Raw genomic sequence first — 20081 nt, forward strand, 5'->3', positions numbered from 1 at the left:
TTTAATCCGTTTCAATGATTAAAAACATCGATTTATGACTAATAATTTATAAAAATATCGATAGCTATCAATATTTTCTTGAAATGTAAATCTATTTCGGTATTTTTGAAAAATAACGATAGAATATATCGATATTTAAATTTCTATTGCCAACATTTCTGGACTTTATTTATATTTTCTGGATTTAGTTTCGAGAGATGGATGCTCCTATTGCTCTACTTCATAAAAATTATTTCACTGATTTAAATATCTAATACAAGACACGCATAAATGTGAATTACTGTATCTTGATGTAATGCGTTGCAGAGATTTGCGCGGCTGAACGGATAACATTTTGCAACCTTCGTCCAGTTTAAAAATATTTTTTGGTTTTATTTATGTCTAATCAATATGAGGTTATTTTATATTATAGTTGTGTTATTTTCAGGAACATTCGCAATACAATCTAAAGGTAATTTTCATTTTTTCGTATTATACATTCACAGCATTCAATATGCTTTGAAGGTGTTGAAAAGTAGTACAGAACATTTATCAGTTCATATCAATGAAATCATTTCATACTTTTTAAGGGATCTTGATGAAGAAATCAGGAATCTTTAGTTTTTTCCATCAATTATTGAAACCTTATTTATCATGGATAACTTTTATAAATCTTATGTTAACAGTTAATTAGTGCTTGAGTAATTAATGGTTGAGTAATATGTTTTGATTTAAGATTTCTGGTCTATCTCAATAACATTATTTACACTGAACGTTAAAGATTATCTTGTATTGTATTATGTACCCATTTTTCATAAATCTGATGATTGGATTGTCAGTATAATGTTTAATATAAATTATCAAAACATTAAATTTGTTGACTTTGAACTGAAGAATGTCAACGAATTTATTGGTATTGAATGAGCACTGATGAATTGAACAGTATAGAAAAATTATATGATATGATGAATCACTCAAAAAAGTTTGGTAGTAATTACCTTTTAATATTTTCATGTATAATAATTTTTATCATTTGTTTTAGTCCATTATTTGGATTCTGATAATAATAATAATTACATCTGTGATAGCTTGTGGAAGAATGTTCCCAACATTTATTGTTACAAAGGGAAACCAAAAAATATTGTTCACATTTGGGAAACTATACAGGTAAATCCTTTTACTATATTACTTTGTAAAGTTGTATAATTTTTTTAAACTACTATCCATGGAAGTATGACTTTTTATAGTTAATGGTTCGGTTTAAAAAAAAAATTTAGTTAAAGGAATAGACTCTCAATAGTAGTTTTGATATTAGATGTCAAAATATACCTGTTTGATTTAATAAAAATGGAAAAATAAATAATAAGCAATAAAAACATTTAATTCAATTACTAAATCAACTTTTTATATATTTGGAGAAGTATAGTTGTCAGAAACTATATTTTTTCATTTTTGATGAGATAAAACTATATTTTCTTGACAACCTCGATTCCAGAACAACAAAAATTCGTGAAAAAAAAATTTGTTTGAAATATTTTGTTATTCATGATTCTGATGTAATACAGTGGCAATACAATTCTGCTGACGTTGACTGAGGCCAATTGGACTCATGACTGATGTCTGTACCATCTTGTGGTATGGTACAGATCTCAGTAAGAATGGTGCCTCTCGAGCTCATCCCACAAGAGGATGCTTCCATATCCAATTATGTGCAAACTGGGTACTCTCACATTGCTGAGTCTTTCTTTTCTTAAAAGGGCATGGATGCTTCAGGCCAAATTACGTAGTTCCGGATATCAGAACAACCTGCACTGCATTAGAGATACTAAAAAAAAATAGGCTCTAGGGGAAGATATGGACTACAGGCTTGCTGAGAGCGACCTCCTCCTCAAGGCACAAGAAAATTATTCGTACCTTGAAGAGTTTGTGCACATGTTTAAGGTTGAATTCAGGTTAGAGCACTTAAACCTTGCCCCTAAAAGAAGACTGGAGCTGGCTGACGGAAGAATCCCTAATGGTAGGAATTAAAGATTTAGACGATCTTCCTAACCCTTTCTATTTTTGAATGTATATTGGCAATGATAGCCTAGTAGACGCCGAAGATCATCCAACATATATAAACCAAGTTAATATCTATAATGGTCTATACCAACATATGCCTCAGAAACATGGGTTATTAATATCACATTTCGCAAAATGCTGGTATCTATGGGAATACACATTTTGAGAAGGATGGCGAGAACTGATGGAGATTTTTATATAATTTGACTTGTTTTAGCAATTTTTGCCGAACATGGGCACAGTATTTAATCATGATACTTCAGATTTGAAACTAAAATAAAAATTTCAAGAAGTAGAGTAAAATTAAGTTTAAAAAATATCTATAAGAGTATACGTTTTCATGAAGCTAAAAAGTATTATTGCCACTGTTAGTTGAAGTACTTAATTTTTTATCAAATATTTGATTAATGATAAAATGTAGCGTACTTATAAAATTTTTATTTTGTAATTAACAAATTTATATTTATTTTTACAGCTCCATTTAAGTTTGTCTTCTGATGAATTTGAGCAGTTCGATGGATTTTCTCCTGAAGAGGTTTTGTCGAAAATCCAAAATGAAAAATCATCATGGAATTTCAATTTTTATAAAACAAAGAAGAAAGTGATTAAGTTGAATCCATTTAATGATACTTGCATTGGTGTCATTACTGATAGTGAATATAATATCAAACTCACACGTATTCGTAAGTATGTGTTGTGCATTTGAAAACAAAAAGAAAATATTACAGTTTATTCATACATTCATTTGTATGGCATCCATTTTGTTATTTACAATTTTATATTAACAAATTAATATAATATGTCGATGGTTTACAAGTAAAATAATATACTAACTTGAAAATTGAACTTTTTAGAGATTTGATGATAGTAAATCTTTTTTTTATGTTTTGGCAATCGTAATTTTACTTTTCAAAGCAGATGTTTATAATATTAATAAATTCTTTGGAGCTTAATTTTTTTAACATTTTAGACTAAATAACTCAAAACTAGAAAATCCTGACTTAATTTGTTTCACTTGTAAGCCGACGTTATCTGACTATAATAAAATTTATCTGACTAATAAACTTTATGAGTATTTTTAATAATAACTAACAACTATTTGTTGGTTTTATTTTATGTAAAATTCACGCACCCATTGTAATGTTTACACAGGTGTAGACTACTGGAGGATACTTACTTTCGTTAGTGGGATTGGCCTTTTCTTATTGGCTCCTAAGCTTAGTAGCAATTCACTATTTTACTACATTTGTGGCGTCTCTTTTGGTACCTGTGCATCTCTCCTTATTTTGATTTTCATTATTAGTAGACTTCTCCCAAAGGTACCTACTTTTTTTTTAATCATAAATTTGAAAAACACCTTTACCTTTGCTCAAAATTTATTATTTAGCTAAGATGTGATGTATTGTTAGATAATTTACTTTTTTCCTGATTTATGTAAAAAAGGTGAATTAAACAAATTGTGCATTTTAATATTTTCTTATGCTGTATTTTTTTAGTTCTTGATAATAATTAATTTAACTATGTGAAACAATGAGGAATGTCCTAGGTTCTCAAAAACAAAGCTATTGTGTTGTTTTTCATGCAAAAATCATTTTCCAATACTCTTTATTCATATTCCAATTACATTCTTTTGAACATTGTGGATTTCACCCTTCTTACATAATACCTACGATATGTATCATGACTTTGAAAATACTTACGCCTTTATTGATTTTGATTTTCTTCTGTTGTACCACCATAATGCCCGTGGAAGTACACTAGAAGGAATGATTGAATATTGAGCACATATGAATGGTTAGGAACGGGAAGTAGACCTAGACCTCAATGGTTTTAGAAAAATATTTAATACGATATATTTTTCGTGTCTATTGTCAATACTAATCAAATCGATTGATTAAAACCGATTGATAGAAATGCCTTAATTTTTTGTAATTTTAAATTATATAAAAAAAAAAATTAAAGGGGCATAACTTTTTATGGAAATTTTTTGAAATAAGTAAATTTTGAGATTTAAGATCTCCTATTGTAAATATTTACGGCGTACATGAAAAGCCCAAGAGAGGATAAGGAAGAGAATAGCAAAGTGGTGACTTAAAGAGACCACAGTTTCAGTTCTGTAAACCAATTTAAGTATCTGAGAAGCGTGGTTACAGATGATAACAAAGTAGAGAGTGATATAGAGATAGAGGCCAGGAATAAATGTTATTTCTCACTGCAGAAAATACTGAATTTTAACTCTCCCTAAAAGGATGCGAGTGGTCATTTACAAAACCATCGTAATACCAGAATGGGGAAGAAACATGGTCCTTGACAAGAAAAGCAGAACAGATGCTCAACTCCTGGGAGAGAAAGGTATTGAGACTTGGAGAATGGAATTTGGAGAAGAAGAAGGAATGAGGAACTGATAAATCTGTTCGTGGAACCCAGCATCGTGGCGTTAATTAAAAGAACAAGGCTAAGATGGTTAGGACACGTTGAGAGGATGCCTGATGAATGGATACCCAAAAAGATGGTTTATGGAAAACGGAAAAGAGGACGTCCCCGGATCAGATGGCTGGGCGATGTGGAGGAGGATTTGAAGCTCTTAAAGGTTGGCAGATGGAGGGAGAAAGCATGAGACTGTTGTGGAGGAGGCACGGGTTCTTGTAGGTAATGTAGTGCCATAATAATTGAAAAGATTTAATATAAACTGAAAATTGTTGAATTTTGCTAAAAATTAGACAGCTGGATGAATCAAAAATGAAAGAGTGTTTCAGTTTTGAAAAAGTTCATAGATTAATTTTGTAGGATATAAATTAAAAGTCATCGTTGAGAAACATTGTTTTTTTCTGATGGTTTATTGTTAATGTTGATATTTGCTTATCCATGTCTTGGATCTACTTTTTTTCACAAAATATTTTTAATTTATTTTTCACCAATTTTCAATGCTATATTTCACTCTATGAACCTAAACCAAGTCAATGCAGTACAGAAAGGGTTGAAAATCAAAAGGTTCCCAAGACCAAAGATATGTTTTTTTGGTGTCTCCTGTAAAATTTTTGAAAATTGATTGAACGGGTTTTCGGAACCTATTGCCTCATATATTATTGTAAATTAATATCAATATTTAAACAGGCTGACAACTTAGACTGCAATACAATCTACATAAAATATTATTTACATAAATATTAATTATAAAATATTATATATTATTTTTATATGCATTTATTAATTATTATGTTTCGGTTTCAGAAACCAATGATGTATAGCTTTCTCGTCGGTGGATGGACTATTGGACTCTATTTAGTTCAATTCCTTTGGGACAACATTCGCACGATCGCATTGGAATATCAGTCTTATGTTTTTTATTACATAATTGCTACTGGAATTTTAAGTTTTATAATTTGCTATCGAATCGGTCCTGTATCAGATCCAAGAAGCATTAATATTATAAAATGGTTAATGCAGGTATAGTATTAAATTTATAAAATTATTTAAGGGATTTCATTTAAATAAAATTTAAAATTAATTTATTTATTTTAGTTGCTATATGATATAAAATACTTCAAATTAATCTCAACCACAATATTTCTGAGTTTGTAATATAAATTCATTATTCTCTTCATAGTTTATTTTTCCATCTCTTCTTTTTTGGTTGGATGGATTTTTCCTTTGTGCATAAAATATTGATATAAGAAGATGGTCTGGGTTGCGGTCAAAAAAGAAAAAATAGTTTATAACTATTTAATGTCCGACGTTTCACCCCACTTTGCAGGGCTTCATCAGGGCTGTTCAAAGCGAAAGGTTAAACATCTGTTTTAAGTTTTATAACTTACATCTGTTATATATTATTGCAAAATATTGTTATATTAAGTGGATTTTTTTTTTTCTTCTAAGCCCAATGGGTGCGTGGGGTTGATGTTATGATAAAAACAGGTTGAGGGTAGCCTCTTTTTCAGCATTCTGGTAATGCATTTGAAGTGGATTTAAACCTCCTCTTCTATGTATATAAAAGGGAATGGTCGAATCTTTGTCAACAATAAACTTTAATTTCTAAACTGATTTACGTGCTGTTTTTTTTTTTTCAAAATGTTCCCTGTGGCAATAGGAAGGTTTAAAGATACTGAAATCATTTAATTCCTTGATAGAAAAAAAAATTATGAACAAAATTAAGCGTTTTTGGTTTGTACCTCAGAAAGAATGTTTTTTTTCACGGTTATTGTACACCAATCGATTCACCTCTTTCCGAAGAATAAGAAAAAAGTATTACTAATACTATTAAACTATATTATATTCACAAAAAATTATAAAAACATAATATGATAAAGTGGAAATGGATAAAGTCAGTCCAAATTTTTTTTTAGAAAAAAGCATTTCATATTCAATTTTAGCATAGTATCAAACCCCTAAATGCCATTTTTCAAAGAAATTAAAAATTGGAAAATTTTTCAACTTGATTTGTAGAGAGGAATTTTTTTCTTTCAGTGACTATTATTCATTTAATTGTTCATTACTCCTCTTAATAACACCGTTTGAAAGCTGAATGTCTGCTCTTTGATTCACATTTACAAGAGTTTTTTTTTAAAAAATTTATATTTCGTTCCTTATAGCATATATTGGTTCAATTTATGTTACCAAACCATTATAATACAGTATTTGTAAATATTTAAATTTAAACTAACTACAATAATTTATATCAAACCTATCAATTTTTCTTCATTAAATCTATAACATACTCAAATATAGCAATAGCGAAGCATTGCGCTAGGTCGACTAGTTACTTATTAATACAAAATTATTATACAAATCTTAAACCTTTAAACTCTTATTCATCTAAAAACATTTAATTAAGACACAAATTTAATAACTACACACTCATACAACTATTCAATACATCATTATAATTTTTAATGTTCATTTTTATGTCTTTATCAATGCTTGTCCTGTTTATGGCAACAATTTATACTTTTATTATTTATACTTTTATTATTTATTATTATAATAATCTCTATAGATATCTCTATGCACATCGCTGCTTGAATAGTGAGTACTCATCTCACACAAGGCTGATTTTACAGGATAAGAATATAAACATTTTAAATATTGACATCAAACTTTCTATTCTATCAACTTTATTCTACTTTTCTAATTTTTTTTTTTTATATTAGATATTTGTGTCTTTTAGAAATAAATTTATTGATTAAACGCATAGTGCCTTGCTTCACCTATTTTTCAAGATATGCTGGCTTTTAAGGAAATAGATGTTCGAATTAATCTGATTATATTTTCATTTTTATACAAAATTGAATAACAAATTCTAAAAATAACAGAGAAATTACAAAAAAAAAAAAAAAAAAAGAGCATTATAATTTTCAAAGACAAAAAGGAAGATCGAAAATAATTGAAGTAAAAAAAAATAAAAATACATTGATTTTTTTAGAGTGGTTTATATTATTATTAACACAAACTTCAATAATACACTTTGACTCTCAACTTTTAAAAAACTTCCAACATTTCAGCCCTTAAGTAATTTTCAAGGAGACAACCTTAATCATAAAACTGTCTTTTTTGTAGGCTAATTGCCCATGTCTTATATAAACCACATAATTGCAATACAAAATTATCTTTCAAAAAATTTTTTTTCTATTAACCTCATTAACAATATCTAATGAGTTAATGAGGTAAATAGAAAAGGTAAAACAATTTTTGAGATGTAAATTGCCTGAAGGCCGAAACGTTGGAAATTTTTTAAAATAAAAAGTTGAGAGTAAAAGTGGATCATTTGAAGTTTGTGTTAACATAATAAAAATATACTTTAAAGATAAATAATCCTTCAACCTGAGTTCCAAAGGTTTTTTTTTTTTTTTGTTAAAACATTTTTCTTTTTCTGAGATTTATTTTCTATCCAAAATTTAGTTCACTAAGAAAAAAAGTTTTATTTTAAAGCCAAAAAATTGGTAAACAACAATAATGAAAAAGAAAAAAATAGAACTTATATTCAGTTTGGAATATATAAAAAATTTCTATATAATTTTTCTAAAAATATTATAAATCATTTTTAATTTTGTTTGTATTATTCTGAAGGTCATTAAATAACATTTGTTACTAATCTTTGTGAGAGTCTGTCTATTATTGAATATTATGAGCAAAGATTTTTTGTGTTTCATATTTTTATTCATCGGAGGGGAAGGGGAAGACAGAATTTTATTTGAGGTAGGGAATATTAGTCAGGGAATCCGACTTACATACTTTTGTAAATGCCCTGTGTAAACACAATCATTACTTGTTCATGAAACATTGAAAATATTATGTTTATGTTAAAATTTATTTATGAAGACATAATTAAGAAAAATTATATATAATTTTCAAATGTTTGTTCTAGGCTTTCGGTCTTGGTTTAATACTAATGAGCAGCGATTTTAAGGAGGCAACTTTGGCATTTGACATGCTTATTCTCGCCTGCTACCTTTTGCCCTTTGGATCTTTTCTACGTTTCTCAAAGAAATGGTAAGTATTATATATGTATATATAGTTGACCATAAAAATTGATATATAAGAAGATGGTCAGGATTGCGGTCAAAAGTGAAGTGAAAGTGGTTGCTGTTCAACTTATTCATTTTATCAGCCCTGATGAAGCCCTGCAAAGTGGGGTGAAACGTCGGAAAATAAATAGTTGTAAACCATTTTTGTTTCACTTTTGACCGCAACCCTGACCATCTTATATATGGTAAGTATTATAGGTTGGATATTATATTAATTATTACGTATTACTTAATGTTTTATTGCTGCTGTTGTCTTTTAGTGAGTCTGTCAATGATTAGGATAAAATTGTTATTATCAAAATATTGCAAACATTTTGATTGTTTACACAAGTTAATATCTAAATGTTGTTAACATTGCTATTTCGTACAAAAATTTTAATAGTATTTTGATCTCTATAGTTTATTCTGGTCAATAGTGAAATAGTATTAGCATTTTCAAGAAATAGATGTTAACAAAATGAAATATTATTAACATATGTCTTATAGTTAGAGTAAAATACAGAAATTTAAATAATAAAAATAATGTAATAATAAAATACCTCTAATAGAAATAAAATTGAAAGGAAAAATAATTAACAAAAGGAAAAAAAAAACTACAACAAATAATGTTTATATATCTACAGAGATGTAGACATCCAATAATATTTTTTATCAAATGTTAAAAAATAAATAAATGAAATAAAACCATATTATACATAAATGATGGTCCAGAGTACGGTCAAAAGGAACAAAAAATAGTTAACGACTATTTGCAGGGCTTCATCAGGGTTAAAAAAAAAAGAACATATATATAAAATAAAAATTAAAAACGTCAATGGTAAAAAAAAAAGACAACTCAGAATTAATGATAAGGATTTATTTGATATTAAATAGCACCTGAAATCAGAAAATGGTGTGAAACCCGCCTCTCTCACCCTCCATGGTAGCCTTACTTATCTCTCCTTTCGAACAGACACTTATAGCAAGTATATTGGTTGATGATTTACGTTATGTCAGTCTCCCAAGAGGAGGTCATAACACAAAAAAGCCAATCGTTTCCAGTTGGACCCGCCACACTAAAATCCTGATTTAGTGATGGTCCTATATCACTTGTGAAATATTTTCTTAAAACTAGTAGAGAAGACTTAAGATAGTTAAATCGAGCAATAGTTAAAAAGCGCCCTAAAATTGAATAACTAAGTGAAAATTATAGTGATTTATACTTGTAAAAATATTTACTTTATAATCATGTGAAAGCAATTATATTAGTATGTTACAATTTTTCTTTGATTTCCTCATACTGCAGTTTCAGATGGTACAGGCCGAAACCTAGACCACTACTTAGCGAGGATGAGTATCATCATCAGGGAGTTATTGAAACCGAGAAGGCTCTGGAAGAATTGCGTGGATACTGCTCTAGTCCCGAGTGCAATCAATGGAAAACAGTTCTGAAGCTACGTAACCCTATGAGGTATGAAGTATTATTTATCAAGCTTTGATTCAATAGTTCTGCCTTGATAACCTTCATGGGTTGTAGCAGTACACGTTTAATTTTTTTTTTTTTTAATTTACTTTTTAATATCTTCAATTCCAGCAAATGTATAATAATAATAAGTCTTTATTTATATGTGAATAGAAAAATAAATCATCCTTAGGAAAAAATTAAAGAACTAAAAAAATATAATAATATAAAATATATACGTTAAACATATTCACATATAGACTTTCCCGTGTGGGAGATTAGAATCTTATTAGTGGAAACTAGCCGAACCTTAAAACCGGAGTTGCTGGCATTTAGTTTTCCACAATTTGCTATCTCGAGCATGCCTCATCCATAATGAACTGCCACACTGTTTTGTTATTTCGTTGGCCCAGCACTTACATTGTTGTCTCTTTCATCTCTTCCTGTCCAGAGGGATCCACTCTGCAGCTTGCCTCGCCCAGCTGTCTTCAGATTTCCTCATGAGATGGCCTGCCCAGGTCCACTTCATTTTTCTACTGTACCTTATGGCGTCGGTAACCATGGTTTCTTTTCTTAATCAAACCGAGCTAACTTTATCCTTAGAGAGACTCCAAGCATTATACGTTTCATTCTTCGTTGACAAACGTTGATTTTCCTCTCTAAATTCTTAATCAGAGACCATGTTTCACATCCATAAGTAAGTGCTGGGATAATTTTTTTTTTAATTTGGCACGAAAGTACTGTGGCCATTAAGGCCTATTGTGTGCCAGTGCTGCAATCAGCATCAGAGCACTGTGGTAAACTCATTAGAGCTTAAATTTGATAGATTTCAAGAAGCTTAATAAGCTTAAGGGTTTGATCAGCTCGCATTGCTTGGGCCCCAAACAGTGCAAACCTCATCCCTGCAGACTAGTCACACCAACAAATAATGTGATAGGCTGTCTCATCCTCAGCATTGTCAGCAACAGCTGTCTCATCTACACAAGGGTGGCTCTGTTAGCTTGAGGTTAAAAATATGTTTATTTAATCTGCAGTGACCTGTATAGATCCCTGTAATTATCCTGAGAGAGGTCCTGTCCAGCCGAAGCAGTTCATCGCTTCGTCCCCTACAGGGTTCATCAAGGAACAGCTTAGCCTGTCTTAGTCTTTTATTGAGCCAATGATGCTTGGTTTTTAATCCATTGGCCGCCTTTATAATGTTTTTGGCAAAGCTTAGGCTAATGTCACACACAGGCTCTGGTGTGAAAGGAATGGTTTCAGAGCCATTCCTAGCGAGTCTGTCAGCATGTTTGTTGCCGGTGTTACCGCAGTGACCCGGCACCCATTCAATGCTTGTGCGTGAGAGTCTTTTGAGTGCTGCATAGCAGTCTTCAACAACTCTGGAACGAGTGATGGGGCTACTGAGTGCCTCTATTGCAGTCTAGCTGTCTGTGAATGACCCCCAGGTGTTTCACTTCTTTGACTTGGCTTATCTGAATATTATTCAGTATAGGTGATCTTATTGTCACCTTTTTCTTTTTAGTGAAGACGTTGACACCTACCTTGAGTGGGCTGACCAAATTTCAGTGCAGATAATACAGCTGTGGAATACAATAGAAAATGTCATGATCATTATTAGAAAGAGAGAAAACTTTTCTTTCTAACAGTACCAAAACATTTAAATTCAGCCAAAATTTGCACAAGTTATAAATCTTTCAAGTTGATCTAGGAAAATGAGTGAAAAAAATCATCTCCAGCTTGTGAAAAAATTTCACCTTTTTGTTTTCCCTGGAGATTTCTAGATAATGTTTTCAGTTCCTCAAGCCTCCTGGAAAATATTCTTTAACATAGAAAAAAAATAAGTAAAGAAGTTGAGATATTATAAAGTTATCTATAATAATATGTAATTTGTAAGGTCAGGTCTTCCGGTTATATATTTACAAATCATTAGCCATTTTTTAAAAAAATTGTATATTGCTCCATCATTTGAAATTATTATAATGTGAGTTAATAAGTTAGAGGTTTTATGGATAATTATGAGTAGATTAGAAGTTTTAATTCATTTTTCTAGTAAATAGAAAAGAACATAGTAAAAAATATACTGAAAAAATTTAACTCAAAACTTTTTCATAATTAAAATGTTTTGGTACCATTGGAACAAGTTTTCTCTCTTTCTAACAATAAAGTACAAATTTGCTAGATTTGAATAAAATAAAAGGTTACTTATCTATATTTAAACAATTTTAAATATATGATCTTATGTGTAAAATTCAAATTGGTAAAGTCTTAACTTGTGCCATTTGGTATTTTATAATGTCTTTTTGATATATAAATTTGAAAATGGTCAAATAAGTAGCCTAGGAGCTATGAAAGGTTTTCATGATTTTTGTGCTTCAAAATCGGCAATAAACATTTTTGGTTTGGTAAGAATTTATATATGATGAAAGAAAACATTTTAGGTTTCAACACACCAAAAAAACATAAAAATCAGCCAAAATAACCAAATAAAATTTTCTAAACATTCTTTTTGTTGACTTCAATTTGCTAATCAATTGTATTTAATAATGAAATAGAAGATCAATTGAAAGCATGATGAGATGAGCTTTATTTATAGAGGAGATACTTTTATAACATTAAACATACTCCATCTTTTTTGTTATTGCCATTTTTAAAGAGTTCTCAGATCATTTTTTTAAAGTTAATTCGTTTTGGGAATACTGTTGAAGTGTCTCTCACTAGCAATCTAATTGGGCTCACCCACAAAATTCTCGCAGCATTCTGTAAAGAGATTCCAAATGGGGATTTCCACTTCAAGACTTGACACACCCCAGCACATGTATTCCGATTGCAGAACAAATTTTATTTGTGCAGCTTCTAAGCTAAATGATCTCCAGCACTAGTGCAGAGGACACGGTTCGGCGGATTCCTGTTGAACCAGAGATTATTAGACATTTCAACTCTCCACACAACCCCCGTTCAACCTATTCTTTATGAAGGCGGAACTTTGGAAATATGCTTCTCATTGATGAAGAATTGTCAACTCTCTTTTGTTGCATAGAGGCAGTACTCAATATTCGGCCACCCATTCCTCTTACAAGTGAACCTGATTCCTATGAATATCTGACTCTGGGACACTTTTTGGTCGACCTATTCTTCTCTTCCTGAAACACTCTTCATTGAGGTAAAGATGGATTGCTCGAAGAGATGGTAATTGGTATAGCAATGAGCTCAATATTTTTGGAAGTGATGGAGCCAAGGTTATCTAAACTGACTGGACCTTCGACTGCTGTAGAATGAGGTATACCCAAACCTGAAAAGGGAGATCTTGTTATCATTAACTCCTTAATGCATTTTATTTTTTTTTTAAAACGAATCAATTTTTTTAATATAAAAAAAACACAGTTTAGAACATTGTCTTGGCAAAAACAATTTTAAAAATACAAAAATAATCAAAATTTTAATTTTGGATTTCAAATATCAGTCATATCCAGTCTCCCTATGTAAACATAGGCTAAAGCTATTATATTATTACAGAGAATAAATCATTGTTATTTATTTTATTATAATCACATTGTTACTTTCAATTCTTGATTATATTCAAGTGTGAAAAATTATAGTAGCATGAAATACAACACCCCTCAAATTATCTTGAGTGTGCACAGTTTGGCCTGTTTATCTTGCTCCAATTAACAAGTTAATGAGTTAAGGATCTCTATTGTCCAGTGACCTCTTGGCCCATCGCTTGAACACTGACTACTCATCCTGGAGAGGATAGCATTGTCAGAGTGGTTACCTTCAAGACGCCCTCAGGTATTTACAAAAGACCTGACATCAATCTTATTCCTTTTTACTCTCATTCTGAAAACAGTTAAAATTTTTGTGGGTAAAATGTTTCAGTGCGTGTTTATTTGAGCAAAAATGTTTATGAAGAATCGGCTACCTCTTGGGGATTAACTGGAATACAGACCCATATAATACCTCAGTATCTGGATGTCACTGCTGCGGTCAAATATCTCTCTCTTTATTTTATCTTTTCTACCTCCGGAGGCTGAGCTCAAGAAATTATGCTTTAGGAGCACTGTAGAACTGCTTCAATAGGCTGTATAATTTTAAATTTGCCAAAGTCAAGAATTTTTTTTTAAAAATAATTTATTTAATTAAATTAAAGAAATATTAGTCTTTTTTATATGAACTTTTAATTTCTTTTCTTCTTGCAAGTTTTTTTTTTATTAATATTATATTGTTCCGGGTAACCTACAGCAACCAAAAGATTGAATTGGAGGGCCCACCATAATACATTATAGCATATAATAGCCTACAGGATATACTAGCGCCCATGTGACCAACAGTCAAAACTAACCTCCTCCTGTGCTCTGTGTGAATAGAAGCAACCCAGACTAATAACAGATAGCCATCTTTTCTTCTGCCTGAAGCAGTCCATCTTTTCTTTTTGTTGTTTACTCATCAGTAATATCCACGATGAGTGAGTAGATTTACTGAAGTAGTTCTCAGCAGTATAGGGGGGAGAGGCATAGAAATGCGGAGGGAAGAAGGAAGCATGAAGTAAGTCCACCTGGCAATCATTAACATCCACCACCACATAATAATCATCATCAACCATCTCATTATCTACAATTCCATAGCCCAGCCATTCAAAATTTACTAACCATCTAATCATAAATGTTTTCTTTTGGTCACCCCCTACACCACTTGTAACTTAAGCAATATAATTTTATTTTTCATTCAATCATGTTTCATTTTTCAATTATACAGTTCACTCAAACCCAACCAGCCAACCAAAAGTGAAGTATGTCTGGCAATTAAGTTGAAGGTATACTTCATACAATATAGTATAATATATTTTCAGTTGGTTAGTAAAGTAATATTTATTTCTGAAAATGAGTCAATTTGCTGAGCTACCTTAACAATTACCTTTATTCTTCATTGTCATTTAGTCATTCTAATCTAGAACTTGTGGCGAGTTGGGTGAGACTTATGTGAAAGTTGGGCCCTGTCCAACAGTACTCATAAACATTCTCATGGCAAATGGATTGTTGTGATTTTTATATCTAAAGTAAAATATTTTATGGAAGATTGCTGATTGACCGTGCGTAACAATAAATGGAATATAGTCCGGGTGTGGTAAAATTAAACTCAAATAGTAATATTATGTACTAATAGTATAGTACAAACGCAGTATAGTATAGTATAAAAATAGTACATAATTTTACTATTTGAGTTTAATTTGACCGAATCTGGACCATATTCCATTTAAAATATTTTATCTTCTATCAGGTTTAGGTTTCTTTGTTCAGTTATCATGGGTAATAATATAAATTTTTTTAAATTCATTATGAATAATGTTTATGAATCGTCATAATAATCAAGTAACTCAGTAATAAATTAACTTCAAACTATTACTTCATAAAATTCAATAATAAATGCCATAGATTAGGATTGGGTGAATTTTTCTTAGTTGTATAATCTCTGAATCAAATAAAACTATTAAATTAATATGAGGTAGCTCAAAAATATTTTATATGATTTTAACATAATATTGCATTATATTTATAATCTTTAACTTTCTTGAGACTGGTTAATTTTGTTTAAATAAATAATTCAATTTTTATCCATTTTTGTCTGAACACATTTTATTTTTCTTATATATAAGGCTAATCCGGCCATCCTCAGGGACATCTACCATAAAACAGCTTTTATTAAATGTATAATCTTAACATTTCAAATTACTTAACATTATTATTTATAATTTATCTTACCTTAATACAATTTTGGAACTAAAAATATTTAAAACTCAACTTCATGCAGGCTATTCTGCCCAGGTCGCAACAACAATTTTTATGAAACATTAAAACATTAGGTAAACATATTCTTTTGTTAATAAGTATATCCTACATTATGTCTAATTACCTAATTAGTCAACTTTTACATTAAAAACAAAAATTAAAATTCATTTATCACAGTCAATTGTTGAAACTTTATCACAACCTTGCTTGTAACCTTCCTCCACTCAGTTCAAACATTAAAATTATTTACATAAAATTTGTTGAGACAAAAATGGATAAAAATTTAATTATTTATTTAAACATAATATTGCATATTTTGAAGAAAAAAGTCCAGAGAATATTAATTTTATTTTATTTTCCACAAATTTTTAGTAATTGTCGTCATAAGGGTGTTCAAGCGAACCTAGATAGTACCGATAACAAAAAATATGAGGTATTTACATCAGGTATTAGAAAGAATGGATTAAAGCAAAATAACATCGTTAGGAAGAGATTTCATACCATCCCTAAAGCTGCGAATCGGTAATGCATTAATTTCCTTCTTGTAATTGTTGAATAATAACTTTAGAATAATGAATATTGTGCTGTCTCATATTAACATTAATGGGGTATGATTAACTAGGACTAAATTATCTAGAAGTAGGATGGATTGGGTGGAGGTCAGAATATAACAACATATTAAAAATATTGCTATTTATTTAATTAATTGCTGTTGTACCGTTCTGCATTGTAGATATTTATTAAGACTAGTATAATGTTGGACTGGAATTCTAAAAGTCAAATAGAATTACAAGTTAACATACAACTAATTTCTGTCAATGGATTCTATAGTTAAAATCCTTTAATAATTGGTAATAATTTTCTTGGAGTTGTGTAGGCCTTGTATGGCAGATTTTTCAAATTGGCCTCTGTATATTTTTATACCACACAAGTATGTTTATATGGGTATATATAATCTCAGATTTCAAAGGAAACCTATTTTTACCTTATTATGGTGTTAAATGCCAGTATAGTTAATTGCTTTCAGGTTTATACCTAAAAACTCTTTTACTTTGACTCTCAAGTAGCTATCCTTACTGTTACTAGAACTCATAAAAGTCCATCAAGCACTGTTTTGGAATGCAAATCCTTCCTCCATGATCTGACACTCCGAAGCACTAATTTGGTCCTACAGTGGATCCTGAGCCAACACTGGATTTCAAGAACGATAGATAAGATGACTATCTACAGAATCATCTCCACAAGATAGGCCTGGCTTGATCCTACATATGTACTATGCGACCAAGAGAGAACAGACGGAGACCACCTTGACATATGTCCCGCTCTAACTGAAATTGGAAATAAGACATTTGCCAATGAGCATTTGAAAATATCTAATTTATATTGGACAGAAAAATTTTGGATGGTTGAATGACCAATGACTTTGGCTTAAGAAAAATTCAGTGGACTTTAAATTTTTGTTTTTTTATCGAGTTACTTATATCAAAAATTAAAAAAAGAAACAACACTTTTTTTTGTTTTTAGATTATCTACCTTATTTGTAGAATACTATATTTTTTTCAACTGCTTGGATGCATTTTCTACTAGACTTCATAACAGGCTATATATTATAAATTTACTTTAAAAATAAGTAAAGATATATTTCAAGAGAACGCCATCAATAGTTTATTTTATTCGAGAAAAATTAAAAATAAATAAAATTTTCATTGAGCTCTCAATATCCTGAAAAATACCAGTCACATAAAATAAAGCATTAGCATTTATTTTTAAGTAGAGTAAATTTCCTGATATTTGAGACTTAGAACTCTTTGCAATTTTTGTATTTTACTATCATTAACTTTTCACTACAATATTTATATTTCTGTATCTGATAGTTTTTTATTTTTATATTTTTATTAGTACTTCATACACATATGATATATGAAATTTATTATATATACTTTACTGAGTCTTAAGCTTTATAGTCGGATATTTGTCAAAATAAATCCTCAAGTGTTGATTTGTCATTATTTGGATGAAAAAACATAAATTTTATAGAAGTGTAGAAAAACAAAAGTGGAATTTTTTAACAGGTAAACTTTTTACTTCTTGCTGTAAGAAAAACAATAACAATTTTTTTTTTAAATTCATTCATTGTAAATGGGTTTCTAGGTATAAACCTAAATACACTGGACTGCCTAGAACTACCCTGGGACTCGAAACCTAGGTGGGAAAAATAGGAGTCCTATAAAATCTAGGATGATAAATTCCTCCATAATTATACTTATTAATTTCAATGGGATTTTTATGTTTACACTTTTTTTTTTTTTACAACTTCTATATACATATTTTTGCTTCTTAGGAACATTTATTGATATTTTAAAAGTGATATGTTTTCTAATTAAAGAATCTGTTACAGGTTTGCTAAATTTGTTGAAGGTTCTTCCCACCTTTTGGATGAAGAGGTTTTATCTTTTGAAACAGATGTTAAACAAAGTGAATTCGACGACTTGCTCACCGATGATTCTTCATCTTCGACTGACTAGTTTAAACGATTTTTTAAAAAATTTTATTGAACATTTAACTAATTGCGAACTTATCGACTTTGTGGAAGTGTTGATAAAGTTATTGAAATTTGAAAGCAGTGTAATTTTACCATCTGTTAAAAGTGATAGTATCAATTTTAGTATTCTATGTGTTAATATAATTTCAATATTGTGCCATCGACATATCTGTTTTGATTTTTTTACATTTTAAATAATTTTAAGATAAATTTTCAATTAAACTTTCTAATATTGTTTGCCAATAATGTTGTTGGTTATACCTCTTGTACTTAAAACAGTGATGCCTGTAATGGTTTTTGTGTTTTATGAAGATGAGTAATTATAATGTTTAATTCATATAGTTTAGATATTTTTATCATCTGTGATATCCTTTAAGAAATTTGAATTTCAGTGTTTGTTCGCATATTCATCAAACTTTGACTTAGATAATTTTAAATGGAATAATGCCTTCACAAATGAGACTGTTTAAACTTGAAGTGATAGTAACAATAAAATACTATTCTATCTAACTTTATTTAATTGAATAATTGAAAAAGTAAATATGTACTATAAGGAACTCTTTTTATTCCATTAAATTCCCTAAATTTATCTGTCTGTCATTTACAAATACCTGTATCTAATCAATAATTTGACTCATTACCTTAAATCTCAATACAATAGAGAACAAAAAGGGAATAATTGAAGGCTAATGAGATTATAATTTGACCCAAACACGCCCTGTGAATTCACGTGTTTACGAGTATATAAGTATAGATTCATTCAGCCCATTAAAAATGATGAGCTGGGTGCAAGGAAGTGACAAGCCACAATTTTTGGAAAATGGTTATTTTGTGTAAAATTCAACTTTCTCTTCTACAGGGTGTTTTATGGTTAAGTCTCTTAATTTAAAATATTAATTCAAAGCATGAAAACAATTATTTCTGAAGGTTTGTATGTTAATGCTTCGTTTAGGATATATTCAAGTCCAAACATTTGCATTGTTATGAATTATTTATGTTATGATAAACAAATTAATATGTGTTCCAACTACTATCGATTAAATATAAACATTAACATTCATATTAAATGTGTTTAAAGTGATTAACTTGAGAAAGGCTCGGCATCTTTCTTCCATAGTAGCAGTGGCTGAACGGCATTCGATACGTGTTATTGTCATGATCTCCAGATATGAAACTGCTGGATTTTTTTGTAATAGCTTAAATTAAATAAAAAGTATATTTTTTTATGAAAAAGAATAATTGAAACTTGCGAGACAATAACACATATCCAGTGCTGTTGAGCCACTGCTACCATGCTGAGCCTGCCTCAAGTTAATCACTTTGAATACATTTAATATGAATGTTAATGTTTAAATTTCCTTGATAAAGTAGTTAGGGCGCATATTAATTTATTAATTATAACATAAATAATTCATAACAATGCAAATGTTCAGATGTGATTATCTCCTAAATAATGTGCTAACAGACACCTTCGTAGAAAAAAGTTTCTTGTTTTAAGGTCTTTAATTAATTTTTCAGTTAGGACACTTAACAGGCTGTATATGAAACCAAAAACTGTAGAAGTTAGAAATCCTACATTACTTAATAACTTCAATGCATTAATTTATAAATGAAAATCCTTAGTTAATGTTCTATACAGCAGTGTGTTTTAGAATCTTGATGTTCTAATAAAATCCTGTTAGCTAATTTTTATTTTTATTTTTTTAGAAACCAGTAAGGAGACAATAAATGTAATTAATATTTTAAAATTATAT

General features: G+C 29.6%; 1 protein-coding gene and 1 long non-coding RNA gene across 3 annotated transcripts; one reads left to right on the forward strand and one right to left on the reverse strand.

The window, feature by feature from the left end:
* Positions 1 to 213: 213 nt before the first annotated feature.
* Positions 214 to 18837, forward strand: Nemp (Nuclear envelope integral membrane protein). Of its 2 annotated transcripts, XM_014437131.3 has the most exons (9): positions 214 to 451; positions 1022 to 1146; positions 2516 to 2723; positions 3193 to 3359; positions 5272 to 5487; positions 8402 to 8526; positions 9847 to 10011; positions 16158 to 16307; positions 18184 to 18837. In XM_014437131.3, the coding sequence occupies exons 1-9, from the start codon at positions 391 to 393 to the stop codon at positions 18308 to 18310; spliced, it is 1344 nt and encodes a 447-aa protein (XP_014292617.1). In that variant the 5' UTR covers positions 214 to 390; the 3' UTR covers positions 18311 to 18837. The 2 variants fall into 2 exon arrangements, with proteins under 2 accessions (XP_014292617.1, XP_014292618.1); XM_014437132.3 differs by lacking the exon at positions 16158 to 16307 and having other exon boundaries at positions 222 to 451.
* On the reverse strand, positions 12563 to 15999 carry LOC136795331 (uncharacterized). Its single transcript, XR_010842921.1, has 2 exons — positions 15759 to 15999; positions 12563 to 13291 (listed from the first exon to the last, which is right to left on the reverse strand). It is a non-coding gene; the product is annotated as an uncharacterized lncRNA (long non-coding RNA).
* Positions 18838 to 20081: the final 1244 nt, after the last annotated feature.

Source organism: Halyomorpha halys, unplaced genomic scaffold (assembly GCF_000696795.3).
Source record: "Halyomorpha halys isolate HHAL.00 unplaced genomic scaffold, Hhal_1.1 Scaffold2306.1, whole genome shotgun sequence".
In the NCBI taxonomy this organism is placed as follows: domain Eukaryota; kingdom Metazoa; phylum Arthropoda; class Insecta; order Hemiptera; family Pentatomidae; genus Halyomorpha; species Halyomorpha halys.

What these genes read in the sequence shown, in the direction of transcription:
- Nemp (XM_014437131.3), top strand. Translation starts at nt 391, where the DNA reads ATGAGGTTATTTTATATTATAGTTGTGTTATTTTCAGGAACATTCGCA. An exon ending in ATTCGCAATACAATCTAAAG is followed by an intron (nt 452 to 1,021) that starts GTAATTTTCATT and finishes CATTTGTTTTAG; the next exon opens with TCCATTATTTGGATTCTGAT. An exon ending in TATCAAACTCACACGTATTC is followed by an intron (nt 2,724 to 3,192) that starts GTAAGTATGTGT and finishes ATGTTTACACAG; the next exon opens with GTGTAGACTACTGGAGGATA.